The 17,479-nt window shown below is 41.8% G+C and overlaps 1 protein-coding gene across 1 annotated transcript; it reads right to left on the bottom strand.

Annotated features, from left to right (window-relative positions):
* Nucleotides 1-1,120: 1,120 nt before the first annotated feature.
* Nucleotides 1,121-16,895, bottom strand: LOC147200517 (choline transporter-like protein 2). The gene is made up of 22 exons (XM_086120725.1): nt 16,731-16,895; nt 11,384-11,432; nt 11,231-11,304; nt 9,793-9,877; nt 9,632-9,716; nt 9,441-9,554; nt 9,012-9,066; nt 8,799-8,922; nt 8,489-8,572; nt 8,219-8,331; nt 7,963-8,094; nt 7,782-7,881; nt 6,734-6,826; nt 6,550-6,634; nt 6,210-6,472; nt 6,041-6,135; nt 5,696-5,799; nt 5,538-5,611; nt 4,793-4,863; nt 4,636-4,724; nt 3,584-3,668; nt 1,121-3,416 (listed from the first exon to the last, which is right to left on the bottom strand). The coding sequence occupies exons 1-22, from the start codon at nt 16,765-16,767 to the stop codon at nt 2,950-2,952; spliced, it is 2,478 nt and encodes an 825-aa protein (XP_085976851.1). The 5' UTR covers nt 16,768-16,895; the 3' UTR covers nt 1,121-2,949.
* Nucleotides 16,896-17,479: the final 584 nt, after the last annotated feature.

The raw sequence follows: 17,479 nt of genomic DNA, 5'->3' as shown, positions 1-17,479 counted from the left end.
ATGGCCAAAATCTGCAGAGAACAAAGATGCAGTGGTGGCAAGTAACCTGCAGATACTTTATAACTCTACTTAAGACGTCTTTATTTTTCTTTGACTTGCTACGTGTGAAAACAGATATGTACTGTACTTTCCACTCGCAATACTTTGTCACAAACGCTTGTTAGTTTTTGGAAACTTGAAGGATAGCAACGCAGTGTCAAAAAGACATAAGGGTAACGTCAATCGCGGTTGATATCTTTATTGATTGATTAGTTGAGCGCTTGGGAGTTTTATAAAGGGGGAAAAAACAAGGATATTGGTCACCCAAAAGAAATGTGAACCAGGGAGCGTTAAAGACAATGGCAAGAGATGTGAGGATGCAAGATATTCCCCGTAGCTTCATTTAAAACAATTGTTGATAAGAATGATTCATGGACAGAGGCGGATTGGGATTTTTTTTCCCCCTGGAGTTTCATGTCTCAGACCAGTCCACTTTAGTTCACAACGCCTTAAAAGATAATGCATAGTTTTACCCTTAATGTGTCAATTTAAAACAAGACAAGACAAGACAAGATAAGATAAGATCAGATAACATAAGATAAGATAACTTTTATTTGTCCCACACTGGGGAAATTTGCAGTCTACAGCAGCAAAATTAGGGGGGGGGGGGTAGAAGTGTTGCATGCACAAAATAAATGTTTCAGAAAAAGAACTGTACACAGTATAGCATGCAATATAAATATAAGTTGCACATATGCATCTTATGCATACATCCACTACCCACTCCTTAGTTTTCCCAGGGTTGATCTGGAGGTGATTCTGCTGGCACCAGTCCACAAAGTCGTTCGTCAGTCCCTTGTACTCCCAATCGTCTCCCTCTGTAATGTGGCCTACAATCGCAGAGTCGTCAGAGAACTTCTGAAGGTGGCAGGTTGGAGTGATCTATCTGAAGTCCGAGGTGTAGAGGGTGAACAGGAATGGAGCCAGGACAGTCCCCTGTGGCACCTCAGTGCTGCAGAGAAGCCTGTCCGACTCACAGCTTTGTGCCCTCACATACACATTAAACAGCTTACCATTCCCTCCAACATCAATATTAACATCGTATTTGATCAAAAATCAAAATAACAACTGAATGCACTCATGAGATCACAGCCAGTGTTTATTTCAACAAGTTCGAGAACATAAATTGTTAAAATGTACATGTAGTGCTAAACAGTTTTATGAGACGACCGTACCTGTCACATTTGTCACAGAAAAGCGGACCCTTTCATTTTCAGGCAGTTCTTTGTTATACCATTTTGAACAGCAGTGAGGGATTTTGTGGTGCAAAAGGTTATCGGTTGACAAAAACAAAAAACACCTTTTGGCTAATGAAATCAATGCTTCAAAAAACAAAAGCCAATTGAAACAAAATTGTATCTTCGTTTTCTTCTATTATAATTGACATGCATGTGTGCACTGAGGATTGAGAGGAAAAAATTCATCTGTACTGTATGTTGTACATAGAGCATAGTTGACAATAAAGATGACCTTCACCTTTCGTGGTTGATTGTAAATGGATTTATTTTCGTATTGCTGTACTGTACATCCAAACAAGACGGACAGTTAGTTGAGAATTATACTTTGTAGTTGTTTACTTTAAGACTGGCATCGGAAATTGTTCATCAATGGCGGCAACTGGGCATCATCTCACTTGCTAGTGAGCTCGGGCTGCAAGTTTTGCTTTCGGGATCCGAGAGAGGTTTTAAAAATGTACACAGTGCAAACTGTCACTTACATTGGTTTAGCTCTGTTGCAACGAAAGTAATCGCTTTACACCCAATGCAACCGTTATTCTTGGTCTGAAACTGGAGGGGCGGAGGGATGATGTCGTTGCTCAAGGCTCATTGTCACAAGTGCAATCATTAAAATGGAAGGGGGACCACATGCAATCTCAACACAGTAAATGTGCATCTCACCTGACAGAAGTGCATTTTGCAGCCCAAATGCATGTTTTCAGCCTCCTTTCTCAACACAATTTACTTTACATTGTACATTATAATGCTTAACAATGTAATAGTGATTTGTTCTTAAAAAAAAATATTCAAATTTCACATTCACGTCATTGTAGGTGCAAGTACATTCACTCCAAAAAGCAGTGAGAGTTCGAATCATTTTGGAAGGTTTCTAATACTGAAGAACAATACTGTTAAGGCACCAGATTGGTAACCTGTATTCTTATAGTAGTCCTGATAAAATCTGAACACCCATCCTTAATCGCAACCAATGTTACCAAAATGCAATAATCTTTAATCATGACCAAAACCAAACAATATGGAATGCAATCAGCAAATGCTGGAAAGTTGACATCTGTTGATCAAGGTGATTTAAAAAAAATGTTTTTTTGCAAAGTTGGATTGTGAGCATTTAAAAGATCGGATAGAACCTCAAGTGTGAATTGGGTTTCATGCCCCGCAGTGTGAACATGTCTCCATCATGCGGCACATTAAGAGGAGGATAAGGCCAGAGAAAGGCAGGCGAGGGGAGGTTAGCAGTCCAAGATGTCACAATGGCGGCGTTATAGAGCCACAAATCACAGCACTTAACGCCAGTCCAGTGTCAAGGCAAATACTTGGCAGTAAAACACGGTACATGGTGTGGGTCTCTTTACAAGAATGAAGCCAAGAATCTTAGACATTACTGCGGAAAGATCAGATCAAAAGAAAAAAGCATATTCAATTCACATGCGCGATTCTGCTGGTATCATTTTAAAAAATGTAAAACGATACGATACAGACACGGCATACGCATTCTCTCGACACGTTCAAACCAACGCTGTTCTAAGAACAACCCCATTTTTAAGCATTATAGACAACACTGGGCCCAAGACTTAGAGCAGCAACCTCCTCCGGGTTACCAAATCTTGCTGTACATTTATTTTTAGAGCCACAACATTGTAATTATTGAGGTTCTTTCATTCTCCTCCTCTGTTCACTTGGATTCTTCAGCTCTCCGACGATTCTCCTCATTCGTCTCCACATTCGGAGGTGCCTCCGACCGCAACTGCTGCTGCGGCCTCATTACCACTGCCGTCCCTGCTTGCTCCTCTTCCAACGCGCCTTTTTTACTGACTGCTTGCCCCTTGGTCTCCTGCGTTTGGTTCTCGGTCTTGTACGCTTGCGCCTGTGTCTCGTACCGTCTCGCCTTCTTCTCCGTCAATTCGTCATAATCCGCTTGCAGAGGTTCGTCGTCCACATACCAGTGAGAGACTTGTGACTCCAGTTTCAGTTCAACCTGGCCTTCTTCCACTTGAACAGTTTCCTCTTCCCCCGCACCTGCTTGGTTTGCATCGTCTCCGTCTCCCTCAGACCTCTTCCCTAAACCGATGAGATCACGCAGCTCGGGGGACATGTAGTAAGGCCTTCCAGGGGTGCCGTCGTTTCTTTCCAAGTCCTCACCTTTACAGCAAGTGCAGTTAGGTGAAGTGGGTTTGAGGTAAATGGGGGGTAAAAAAAAAAAAATGAAAACATGAAAATGAAAGAAACTAGCAGCTCAGTTTTTGACGAAGAACAGTTCATAAATAGGAAATAGCACAACAGGGCAAGGAGGAATGAAAAATACTCACAGAAGCAGAGGAAGAGTGTGTCAACGCACATAGAGTACACACTGAAGAAGCCATGGGCAATGAAGTAGGATCCAATTATATTTGTCTAATTGAAGGAGGGGAAAAAACCTACATCAAGCACTCAGCGCCACAGATAAAAAAAAGACTTCAAAGAGTATTCAAACAAGCTCCATGAGCACTACAATAAGCAGTTCCCTCCGAAAGTACCGTATTAGAAACGCTAGATCGATTCCTTCGATTTTTGTGGTCTACCGTACACATTTAGATGTTAATGCCATGAAATGAAAGCTGGACTTCTAAACTTTAGTCTCATATTCATCTTTTGATCATGATCTGAAACCAAAATGTCTTCATTACACAACATTAACAAAGGAATTGACCTTGCCGTTCCAATACTTTTGGAGGAGACTGCACGCGGAAGCTTTTGCTGTACATTCTGGGACTCGTAGCATCAACGACACACACAAAAAAAATAGATCAGATCTTATTACATTTACTGGATTCTCGATCAGTGATTCTCAACTTGTGGGTCAGGACCCAAAAGCGACAGCTAGTTAAAAAAACGGATTATATTCTTTTTTGGATGTTTTTGTTTTTGGATTTGTTGCTACATCGTAAAGGTGCACCAAATTCTTACATGACACATAATCACGTAGGTGGCAGGAAGAGGAGCTGTGTCATGCTTTCGTCACTCGTTTACTCCCAACACAATGCTGCTCAGCCTCTGGTTAGCAGACGTCAGAGCGGGTGACGTCATAGTGAGCGATATGCTGTTGACGGGACATCAGATTCATCTTAAATGGCTATTGGAACTCAAATATAATACTGGTACTACAAATGTGTTGTACGAGGCTATTTTTAGGCACAAGCAGGCCGCGGCTCTCCAAAACAATGAAATCTGGGTCCCAGGGTGACAAACTGACAATGGTTAATTACCACTGTCCTAGATTGTAGCCATCCTCACAATTATTCCACAAACGAAAAATGTGGAAGCCACATCAAGATTTTCGTTGAGAGAGATTTAAAAAAAAAAATTTTTTTATATGTCTCACCATGATTGGCACCCAGTAGTAGTTCAAATTAGGAGGGGAGTACTGAGGAGAATCCGTTTTTCCAGTAAAAAAGAAGAAAGATATGATTCCTGCACAGAAAAAAAATGGACACATGAATTATATAAGATACCTTTGAGAGATGTGAGAGCATTCTTACCAATAACTCCAACAATGAGCAGTTTCCCAAGGAACAACAGGAAGTCAGTCACTTTGTCCAAGACAGCCACCCTGTGTTGAAAGCAATGCAATGCATAAGAGTAAATTGCCTTGACCCACTGCCGCTCTCAGCGCACTTGGACGCCACATTGGCTCGGATATTTGGTTCACTGAAGACAACTTTGTCGAAAGGGGTGAATGGGAGTGTGAATGTTTCCATGTGGGGATAGGTAAGTGCCTTATTGAAATGTTTGCATATTTTTTCTGCAGTGTTACATGAGTGACGGAGGGAGTACAGTCAAACCTCGGTTTTCGAACGTCTCGGTTCTCGTCCAAGTCGGTTTTCGACCAAAAATTTCGATTTTTTTATGCCTCAGATGACGAACAAATTTCGGTTCTCGAATAACCTGAGTGCACTTGAATGCACCATTTGACTCCTCCCCCTTCCTTACACGAGGAAGTGACGCTTCCTCAGGTAGACGAGGAAGTGACGCTTCGTGTTGCTTTCCATTGCGAGCAGACGTGTTCAGTCAACATTTATATTTTAAAAAGTGCGTGGTTTCGGTTTTCTAACAATTTCGGTTTTCGAACAGCCTTCTGGAACGGATTATAGACAAAAACCGAGGTTTGACTGTATATGACATTTCTCATGATTTGGTGGTATGAGTGGTGTCAAAACAACATATTTGGAAAGGAAGCATTTTGTTTCCAGTGAGAGCAAAAGCATATAATAAATGATTTCCAACCTGACAATGTTCCTCAACAGAAGCATGAAGGCATCTTGAGCTGACGTACAGAAACTTTTCCCATAGATGGCAATCTTGACAGACATAAAATCATAAGACTTGAATTAGGATACTAACATTTCTCCACTCCAAGGTTATCTGTACTTGTGGAAACTCACCATAATGTAAGCATTTCTGTTGAGGAACTTGATGCATGTCTCCAGACACCAGAAGAAACACTTCATGCACTGCAGCAAGAATTTAGTATACTTGTTTCTGGCACCTGAAGGAGGTGGAAGAATCACTCAGTAAGCACTTTGGTGGGAGTCAGGCATCTATATTCGATGTACTATCCTCGACGAACTAGGCTTCTAACGAGGCCTGAAATATTTAGTTCATTTTGGTACTTGATGTGAAGTACTGAAGTTGTTGTTTTTTTCAGTGGGGAGGCGGGGCAAACTGAGAATCCTGGATGCAGTGTGTAAAAGTCGTTAATATTCATATCCATTTGCTTTAAATAGTACCTTGCAGCTTTTGATCAAGGTACTCCAAAAGAACCCTGATGATCTGGATCACCGACAGGATCAATGAGCCAAATGCCACTGAGCCTGTGTGATATCTGGCAGGCAAAGAAAATTCGTCTCAAATACAAATCTGCTGTAAGTGATCATCTTCACAAATCCGTCTTCTCACTTGAGAGTTCGTGCCAGAGACGACAAGACAGGGCTGAGGGGCATATCGTCGGGCTTCTTAAAGGCCCAGTAATATGAGGCAAAGGCCCCAGCCAGAGTGACCTGTCCCAAAGCCGTCACAAAGTTGCAACACCAGAAGAAGAGGAAGACGTTGTAAAACTGGAACACGATGAGGTATTTGTGGTACAGGGTGTCCCCGCCGTAGTAGGCAAAATTACACTCCGCTTTAGGACAATCTCGCTTCACATCAGATGTGGCGAATGTCTGTGGATAAACGATATGTGAACATGTTTCACGCTAGAAACACAGAAGACGTGATGAGGCGGAGATTGGTTCATCACCTTGGGATCGCATGTGTGAAAACGGTGTGTACAATTCTCATTGGCTACTACGTGGTACACTTCAGCATTAGATGTAGCGAGATATCTGAATGGCAAAGATATTAAGGTGACAAAAATAACCCAGTGGACAAAGAAACAGGAGGAAAGTCTGCATCCCTGATTACTATCTGAAGTGAAAGGATACACTGCAGTGACCGCCCAGTAAGCTATCACCACTGCCAGGAGGAAAGAAGTCAGCAATGGGTAGAATAATGATGATGTCACATGTCCAAGTGCCCTGAAAATATTTTTTTTCAAGTAAATCATCAAATTCATCATCAAGCTGAGTACAAAAAGCAGGGAGGCAGTGCGAGAAGGATTGTCTGCCTGTGGTCAGGTCTATTTTTTTTTTTTTTTTGAAGGAATACCTCAAATGCTAACGGTCGGTATGCTAACATATAGCAAGATGAGTTGATTGAAGTTATATCGATAAACTATTTACATCACGACGAATCTTCAAACAGGAACCATAATTACTGGACTGACATCGACACAGCCGCAGCTGCAATTGGCAGCCAGTTAATCTCGAAACGAGTTAAACCGTAACGAAACATTCAGACCAAAACGGGAACTATCGCAACACGGGTTTCATGTGTTGTTCAGGTGAGTGACTACACCGGCGTTGCCTTGACTGGACAGTAGGAAGTGCTCCTTGCCCTCCAACAGACAAAAAAAACCCAAATTTGACCATCCCTAATCAATCTGGTGAGCGATATGATTATGTTGTTTGCTAAATGGTTACTTTGGTTGACAGTTCCAACAGCTGTAAACAATGCTTTCAACTCACAACTTCCAAGCTGCTCCTTTTTCCTTTTTGTCTCCGTCCCGTTTGGGGAAAGGAAGAAACTGGCTGTGTTGTGTACCTCTTGGTCCGACAGACCGCAATGATATTGTCCCGCTATTTCACCAAACGATGTGTTGATGTTTTTATGAGGTCATGTGTCTGCTTGTTCTGCGCATAAGTGAGACGTATGACATAGCATGTACATACGTTCTCGATGGCTGTGGGTACCACCAAAAGTTCATTTTGGCCTATCATGGCGAAATAGGCAAAGGAGCAAAGTTTTAGCTTCAAACAACGCGCCTCCCGGCATGCAACCCCACTTGATCAGAGTGGTGAGAAACTGTAAAGATGACGGAACTGATGGAAATGACGTACTGATGAAGGATGAGTGGCCTGAAAGGAGGCTGACCTGCTGGACTCTTTGATGAGGCAGACGGCGATCAAGATCCTCTTCCTAAGGAAGATGAGAGTCACGATGACGAGGAACTCCACAACGATGAGGGTGATTGCTGCAAAAGCGGAAGGAATTAAAACAGTCTCAATACACTAGCTGGGTGACTTGAGTATAAGTGGCGCATTCTGGAGCGTACTGAATATGAACCAAGTTTGTCGGATCTCAAGGTAGATCGTGATGTCACTCTGCATTCCCAGTTCACGGATGGTCACATCAGCGGAAGTGTCCCCAATCAGACTTTGATACCGTAGATAACAATGTAGCGCACCTAAGGACACACCCAATGTTTATTCCCTTTTACATTCTCGGTGCTACATAAAAGCAGAACCATGGTAACTGAGGCACAAATGCTGTTTGGAGTCACATTCTTAAGAGGCAAAAAGGAGATTTACCGTAGGCTATGACTACAATGACCATGGCAATCATGATCCAGACCATGATGCCAGCCAGGAAGCGTAGCAGAACTATGAAGAGCCAGCTGCTAACCGTCGCTACCGTCAGAGCTCTTGAGATGGCAGATATCAAAGTGCACAAATTTGAGGGTCACAGTATACCGTATTTGCATTTAGAAAATGTAGCCAGAGAGGCGTTTCTTTTTTTTTCCTGACATGGCTACACTTTGATCAATTTCATGCATTTCTGTGTCATTCACATGTCCTTACATCACGATATAGTGCCAGGACTGAGTGTAATCCTCAAAGATTTTCATGGCCAACTGGCGAGCTTCAAGACGCATGTTGGCCTTCCTGGAAGGAAAGCACAATAATTCAAATGTAATGACATTAAAACCAGTTACAAAATGTAGCATTAGCACAATAATGAATGGTTGCGGTTTCTTCTGAAGTGATCACACAGAACGCTTGTTAGTGGCGACAAATACATTATTAGCATGCGATACCTTTAAAATCTCGTCAATTCCATGTGGGTAATATTACCAGATTATATGTGACTATTATTGTGAAAAAGACTCACCTGGTCGCATTGTATACTTCGCCGGCGGAAACCTTTTCATCGCCAACTTGAACCGAGCTCTCATTGCCCACGACAATTGTGCCATCATCTAACTTTGACAGGGAAGGAATGCAGCGACGTGCAACTACAAAAGGAGCATAAGAACACACTTGTAACATGTGACATCACGATGTTGTTCATGTATTCCGAGGATGAGACACGCTTGACACTCACAGACTTTGCTGGCCAAGATCACAGTAGGGCAGTACTCCCTCTTCGCATGCGTAGTCTAAAAAAACAAAAAAACAGAAAAAGCCCTTGAGTGAAGTTTGACACGATATTTGATACACAGTATCATTTGAGTACAAATAGCAAAACCTGTCAATCCTGAGAAAAGCCTATCATAGCAATTACATGATGTCATGAAAACAAACCACACATTGGGCCTCATTCACAAACGGCGCATCTCCACATTTGACACGTGAATATATTCGTACTTACAATTGTGCTTACTCTAAACAAATTTAGAACCGCCTCAGATCATGTGTACCACAAATGGATCATTTTTGAGGATTTTTTTTTCAACAAAAAAATGCACAAACTAAAGTCATTTATGAAAACAAAAAAAAAATGGCTCTGCGATAAAGTTTGTGCATGTTATACCTTGACATTTTCTACACCTGGCTTGCAAAACCTTGTGAAATATTCCCGATCTTTTGAATTAGTCTGGGCTTCTTGCAACGTGAGATGTTTGTTAGGACAGCGATTTACACATATCTGGAACAGGAGATGGAAAAAAGCAGATTAAAAACCATTGTGACCATTTAGAAAAAGTCATTTGTCGTGTCAGTGACCTGCGTTGTGGGACACTGGAGCTCAACCAACACCACGGGATTGGCACACGCCAGAATATTGAAGTAAAACAGCAGATGCTTGTCCCTGTATATGTAGAGAAGAGCAACATGTATTATTGACTGCACCATTACGTTCCGCTATTACCTGTCCAATGACTCACTCCTGCTCTGTTCCTTTTTGCCCACAGAAGTTCCCTCTGCTGTCAGTGGGATAGAGGATTTTCCGGGGGTCACCCTGGGACCAGGCTTAATGGAAAGACAAATAGAATCGTAACAAATTCAAAACAAATTAGGACATACAAAAACAAACCAAGGTTTGACCATTCCAACATGTGGCTCACTCTCTACCACCCACATTTGTAACACTTAAAAGAGTGTTGTAAGATCCAAATACAAACCAAGTCCTAGCAATATGAAATACCTAGTTTGTGAAAAACACTGATTGATTTAAAAAATTTAAAATGTTTATTAAAGGGTTGGGGTAGTCCAGTGGTTAGCAAGTCGACCTCACAGTGCAGAGGTACTTCCTACTCTGGCTTTCTTGTGTGGAGTTTGCATGTTCTCCCCGGCCCTGTGTGGGTTTTCTCCGGGTACTCTGGTTTCCTCCCACATTCTAAAAACATGCATACCAGGCCGATTGAACACTCTAAATTGTCCCTAGGTGAGTGTGAGCGCGAATGGTTGTTTGTCTCTGTGTGCCCTGCGAATGGCTGACAACCGGTTCAGGGTGTCCCCCGCCTACTGCCAGAAGACGGCTGGGATAGGTTCCAGCATCTCCGTGACCCTTGTGACGGTAAAGGGGTTCAGAAAATGGATGGGTGGATGGATTATAGGGTTCAGGTTGATATCCCACCAGAACCTGATTACTGCCAATCCCAAATCACGCCTCCTTAACCCTCCCGCCCCCAAAAATGCATCAATCAAACCATATGAGTGACTCGCTGTGTTGACTAATGAGTTTTTTTGTTGTTTTTTTTAATACAGATTGTGAATATTACACCTGGAATTAAATTGAAACACGGCAGCAAGAGCCCGATTTGAAGAAGGAAAGTAAGGCACGACAGTGTTCATCCAAATCTATATATTACATTAACTCTTTAAATCCACAAGATGTACGTCTTTTTAAAATTAGGCCCGCCTACCAAAGACGTACTTGTACGTCTAAGCCTTTATTTTTTGCGTCATAGAGAGGAGGAGGGGATGATGCAATCTGTGCATTAGAATAAGCCGTTTACATTGTAAATCATGTAAAAAAGTGACCAGTAGGTGGTAGTGGTGCCTCACGTGCTTGAAATGCAAGCTTTTACAAAAAAAGCTCTTTTTCTCCATTTTTTGCCCAGGAATCGCCATTTTCGTGACACTTAGCCATTTTATAATGCCAATTGCTGAAGAATGGAAAAAGATAGAAACAACATTTTTTCTGCTGAAAGAAGAGAGTTCAAACTTTATTTTGGTAGGCTCCATGTTTATATTGCATTAGGACCAAATATTCTGTGGGCCTTGCAAGATCAATCAAAATCCAGTAAAACGCTAGGGTTGAGGGGCTTGCTTCAGTGAAAATGGCTGGGATTGAATGAGTTAATGGCTTGTCGGCCTTACCAAGAATTCCCACACCCAAGTAGCCAACCAGGGCAAGAAGGAAGAGCAAACAGCATATGATATCCGTGCATCCCCTGAGAACGAAGAGCGTGTGGTTGATCATCAATTCTTTGGGGATAAAAATATGGAACTGCTGATTGAAAGTAATCATACCTGTTTTGAAGGGGCCCCTTGAACTCTGGGTCAAACTTCCTGACCTCTCCTGAAATTGAAAAAGCAACAATGGTTTTCTCCGGGTACTCCGGTTTCCTCCCACATTCCAAAAACATGCATGGCAGGCTGATTGAACGCTCTAGATTGTCCCTAGGTGTGAGTGTGAGCGTGGATGGTTGTTCGTCTCTGTGTGCCCTGCGATTGGCTGGCAACCGATTCAGGGTGTCCCCCGCCTACTGCCCGAAGACAGCTGGGATGGGCTCCAGCACCCCCCGCGACCCTAGTGAGGATCAAGCGGTTCGGAAAATGGATGGATGGATATTCATCACTATCTCGAGTACATTGGAAAATCAGGATTGTTGATTTCACTCTTCAAAAGTGTCGCAATTGTAATACCGGTAGTTGCTTCCATTCGGCAAAGCCGTCGCAAATTTTGCCATTTTCATTTTTAACTGAGTTCACTTGGATTAGTTACACACTTGGTAAATTATCAATTGGACAGATACATGTGTGAGCAATGAAACTGAGTTGGGTTCCACTCCATTTAATTGTTATTTATTTTGTTGATATGAAGGACAGTACCTTAAATTAAAATGATTGGGCCATGTTGAATTGTCATATTCACTTATTAGGAGGCTGGATTGATTGATTAGGTCTGGATTTAGCTACTTAATTGGGTTGTGGCCTGAGCTGTATTTCCATCATAACTCATTCTTCGGAAACTGGTTGGATTGGGTTCATACATTCAGGGAGATTTTTAGATAGAAGCTGTCCATGAAGCAACACAGGCTAAATGCATTAACACCGGCATGCCAAAATGCCTGTTTTGATTTGAGAATTCGGATTTACATTTCTAGAATTGGTTTCTCAAGTGTCTCCCATTTCAGCTAGTCAGATGGGCTCTTTAGGAAAAGGTAATATTGCATGATTATGAATTAGGACGTTGTGAATTCAAAAAAAAAAAAAAAGTTCTACATTTTGGATAGATGTTGATTGATTTTGGCCAGCTTAAGAGACCTTTAACTTAAGAGTTCATTAAAATTATGTAAAGGACTTTTGCCCAGCACTGTATATTTCATTGCAAAGCATCTACATCACAGGTGTCAAAGTCAAGGCCCGGGGGCCAGATCTGGCCCGCCACATCATTTTATGTGGCCGGCGAAAGCAAATCAAGCATGTCAAGTTCCATGATGCTTGCTAAAGTCTGAACCAAAATTTCAAATTGTCACATGTAATCCACAATAACCGTCATTATTCTTGACTTCTGATTTTAAAACTAGTTATCCATCAATTTGTTGTGCGCTGTGTATGTAATATGTGGAGGTGATTAAAGATTTCCCAAAATTCAAAACAGCTTTCCAAGGCAAACCGTAACTACAATGTGGCCCGCAACAAAAATGAGTTTGACACCCCTGATTTCTACATCAAAGACCAGAATCACAGCAGCGACCCAATTAGCATGATCACAGACAAATAACACTTTTCTGTGAAAATTAGCACACTACTGTAATTACCGGGTACTGCATCGATTGTGTTTAAATGTGTGCATGTGTATTGACAATATCCAAAACAAAGAAAGGGGCCCTATGGCTAACAAGCCTAGCAATAAAAATAGCTCCCTTGGGAGTCCCTGTGAAGATTGTGCCAGACACCATCATAACATCTCCACCAAAGCACAGAAGATAAAGAATGAACCCATTTCAGTGTGTCCCACATAGCATAATTCATCTTACCTATATATTTGAAAAAGAAAAAGGGTCTCAAAGTGCTTGAATGTCCAATGTCTTGTCACATCAATGGCTGTTGTCTGCCATCAGCCTTAAATCGTCATTTACAAGGTTCAGTACTCGCACACACAAATCAAGCAAATGCACAGTTATACCTTTTTTTTTGAACTGTAACATTATGCCGTTAGTTCTCTGTCACTTGATGACTGTCACGCGTCAGTTCTTCTCGTATCCTGTTGGGCAGTTATTTCTGGGTAATTCTTGTTTGGGGTCTCACTTCTGGGACCGTACACTTTTCCCGTCCCAATGTCAGCTGTAGTGAGGGTGTCTTAATTGTTCCATGAGTGAAATGAATACCTTTATTAGGTCACACGATGTGTAAATGATCACAAAGCAGAGGCGTTTCTTAAAGACGTGTTGTCATTTCAAGACCAGAGACTTGTCATGATAACAGCGGTGACCGTTAGCGCTCATCATATAGGTGTGATGACAATCATTGATGATGAACATGATCATCTTACACTCAACCCTTAAGCCTCTGTTTGCCACCTCGACGTAACAAGGAGTCCACATCATCTAAAAGACAAAGCAGTGCAGTGTTCCCACTGTTAACCGGTTAGAACAGGGGTGTCAAACTCATTTCACATGGTGGGCCACATACGGCCTCGGTAGATGTCAAGTGGCCCGGGCCATTAAAATTATACCATACTTTGCTATAAATAACCAAAACAATATGTCTTTCCTTTGTTTAAAGAAGCACAAGAACATTAGGAAAATGTTGAAATTTAATGAACATATCTTTTACAAAACATTTCATGAATCACCTTACATTTCCTTCGAGAAATGTACAATTTACTTTTATCATTCACATATATGCATTGCAACTGATCCCACTGATTGTACAAACTTTAAGAAGTAATTGGTATTTAAAAATCTAGTAATGCACTTTAAGATTAAACGATATTTATAAGGAAAGGACTTTTAAACCATTTACACGTGCATATAAAATCTAAATGTAATCCCTGCCTACACCTTACAAACTAAGGAGAGTCCTATTAAATGTGTAAATGTGAGAGTGCTATTGATAGCGTCTGCTGTCATGGGTCTGTCTCAGTGACGACTGAGGCTGCTGTTGTCTTCTTCTCTGATCAAAACAGTGTCCCCTAGCGGATACTCAATGAATTGCACCTTATTAAAAATATTAATTCTGTCTTTCATGCATTTTTTTCACTTTTAAATTATCCCGCAGGCCTGATTGAACCTCCTTGCGGGCCGGTCCTGGCCCGCGGGCTGTGTGTTTGACACCCCTGATTTACATAATCATCTCGCGGGCCGGATTAAACTCATTTGCGGGCCGGATCCGGCCCGCATTCGTAAGTTTGACACCCTGGGTTAGAACATCTTTAACCACACTTCACCAACATCTGTCAAACTTTGCAAAATAAACTATCCACACAAGTGACAAGGATTGCAATGGACTTTTAAGGGATTTAGCTTGATTGTGAATGTTTGAAAAATATCAGCCTGACATGAAGGTTTTTCTTGCACATGACTGCCATCATCTTCATCATCCAGGAATGTCTTATTAGTCAAACTTTTGCATGCTAAAAATGGGCACTACTTTGCACTGCATTTTTTTGGTTGGTGTTTTAAAATGGTTTATGAATACTATTGAGTTGGGTTGAGTTCATTTGATGCTTGCGGTGGTCTACCAGATGTTCTTTGGTGAAAACCATCAGATATACCTACACCACAAAATCCTCTGATAAATATGGCTGACCCACTTGTTACTAACAGCATGTGCCCTTTGTTAAGGAGGCAACATTCAATTTATCGCCTGCTGTTTGGGATCTTAGTGAAAGATTGCAACATAGCCACTAACAGTATGCACAACCTGTTAGCGTGAATTTAGGGCCCATTATTTGGGAACTTAGTAAATCAGGCTGTATATACTGGTATTTATACAGAGTACGGTATATTGGACCGCCAAGGCTCCATTGTGTGTAGTCAGCTGGGAGGTGGCCTTTGGCCACCTCCCAGCTGACTACACACCCAACCCTTTTGGCTCCTTCCACAGGTGGTGAGCCCATGGGAAAGGGTACCCACATTGCCCTTCCAGGCTGAGCTTGGCCGGACCCCATGGATGTAGGCCCACACTCGCATTCGACCTCCACCTCCAGGCCTGGCTCCAAGAGGCCCCAGTAACCCGTATCTGGGCAAAGGAAAACTGTAACCATTTTTCTTATTCATCATAAGGGGTCTCTGAGCTGTCCTTGATCTGGTCCCTCTGGTCCCATATGAAGTGCTCTTCATATGGGATATGGTCCAGCACCCTGTGCACGCACCCCTGTACAGGATTATCAGTGTCAAAAATGACATTAAAAATGAGGTGACATTCAACCAAAGTCTTACTCAGTACAGTTTGTGGGGCAAAATTACGCACATGCAATTAAAAAACGTGTATCAAATATTTGTGATGAATGAATGTTTCTGATGAGGACACTAAAGGCACATTATTGAGATATATTGACCCAGCTGTTTACATGGAGAAAGTGGTAATCGCGAAATGCGACACAGAGTGAGGTCCTTATAAACACTGGAGATTCTGGTCGATGAGTGAAGCCCACAGTTCAAGTCAAACATAGTGAAGCAGCATTTACTGTAGCTGTTATACAGTGAAGGTTAATTCAGGCCCGTGTGTGAATGCTTTTAAATCCAAGACAAACACAGTTTTTATTCTCCCACCAAAACTGTGATTCAGGCCCTTGAATGCATTTTTAAAATTAAAATATCCGATTTTTTTCTTGCACTGTACTTTTTAGTTTTTTTTAATTTTAGTAAGCTACTTTTGATTACTTTACTTTGCTATTAAATGTCTTTCACTCTTTTGTTTGTAAATGCTTACGAATGCTGTACTTGTATTTATGTGAAGCACACGAGTTACCTTGTGAATGAAATATATAAATAAAGCTCCCTTGCCCTGAAGAGGAAATCCACCTTGCATTTCAGGGGCTGATGAGTCGATTTACGTATCACACGACCTGAGTATACGCGTTTGGACAACCAAGACCAGACCGAGTCATTCATGAACACAACAACCTGCTGGGGGGGGGGGGGGGGGGGGGGTGCAATAATAGCGACTCCAGTTCGGTTGAGACTTGAGATTTGTAATGTCCATGTGGACGCAACTCTTTCCCAGACGAGGATAGCAAAACATTGTTTGATTCGCTGTGGTCTGAGACAGTAATTGGAATCGTTTGAATGAATGCAAATGTAATGAAAGGATTGCAGATACAATTTGCTCCCATGGAAGCAAGCAGGGGTGTGTCATCTTGATGTACCTGCAGCTATGCGCAGCGAAAAACACATAAACACATTCACGAATGCGCTCACAGTTCAGGTGAATGTATAATCTTTCACGTTATATTGTTTTTAAAAAAGGTCAAAAGCAAGCTGTAGGTCGTGGAGGATAACGATACCCCCTAGGTAGTAGGTACGCATCGATTAGGTGCCATGTGGTCCACACCCAAAACATCCACTGCGGTCATTGTATCTCCCGCTTCTAGGTTATAAAGACAAAGACGGGAGGGGAAAGTGCGTTAAAGATGAACCACTCTTACCGTATTTAAATTCCGATTTTTTTTCCTCTGGTTCCATATTGCCCCAGTCGCCGCTGATCAGGACTCAGTCAGGATAGTTATCATCGGGAGGGGGTGGAATCAGTGGACGGAATCGTCTTCAGATCAGTGAGGGAGAGGACCACAAATGAACCATTCCAAAGGAGAAGCACGCTTTACCTCCACGCCGGCGGAGAGGAGACAATGCCAATAGGAAGAGAACCATGCTGAGTGACAGCTTCCACAGCCACCCAAAGAGCGTATGCAATTTCCAAAAGGGTACGATGGATGCATTGCCAATGACTTGAAAATTAATTTCTTATTGCTGATACAGCTACTTGAATATACTTATTTAGAAGCATGCCATATTTCATATTTTGGTATTGATCCATACAAACTAAATACAGCACCAGTATTGCCCAAATCAATCTCAATACGGGTTAATAATTAATGTAGATGCATAATGGGATAGATACATCTCAATTAGTTTTTATGACCTTTAAGTGTTTCTTCATATTATTAAAACCGTCATCAATTATCTTAAGGTTTGACAGTAAATAGAATGTTTTATCCTTTTTTTTTCAGAAAGAAGACAACACTAACGAAACAAAATTTCCCCCGACAATGTCGTGTCTGGATTTTTTTCAAGTGCACAACGTGATCACCCTCCAAAAATCAAGTGTTGTTCAGAAACTACCATAGGGTTCAAAAATTAGATAAAACGTATTGCACTTCTTGTATGGATTTTCTTT

The sequence above is a fragment of the Hippocampus guttulatus genome, chromosome 9 (genome assembly GCF_054856545.1).
Source record: "Hippocampus guttulatus isolate MCC_2025c chromosome 9, RoL_Hgut_1.0, whole genome shotgun sequence".
NCBI classification, from domain to species: Eukaryota; Metazoa; Chordata; class Actinopteri; order Syngnathiformes; family Syngnathidae; genus Hippocampus; species Hippocampus guttulatus.
The sequence above is the reverse complement of the archived record's forward strand: the minus strand, read 5'-3'. Positions and strand labels throughout refer to the sequence as shown.

Coding starts and splice junctions, on each gene's coding strand:
- LOC147200517 (XM_086120725.1), bottom strand. CDS start 16,767: ATGGAACCAGAGGAAAAAAAATCGGAATTTAAATACG. Junction 11,433..16,730: donor AAAATCGGAATTTAAATACG/GTAAGAGTGGTT, acceptor TTTCAATTTCAG/GAGAGGTCAGGAAGTTTGAC. Junction 7,882..7,962: donor ACAAACTTGGTTCATATTCA/GTACGCTCCAGA, acceptor CCGCTTTTGCAG/CAATCACCCTCATCGTTGTG.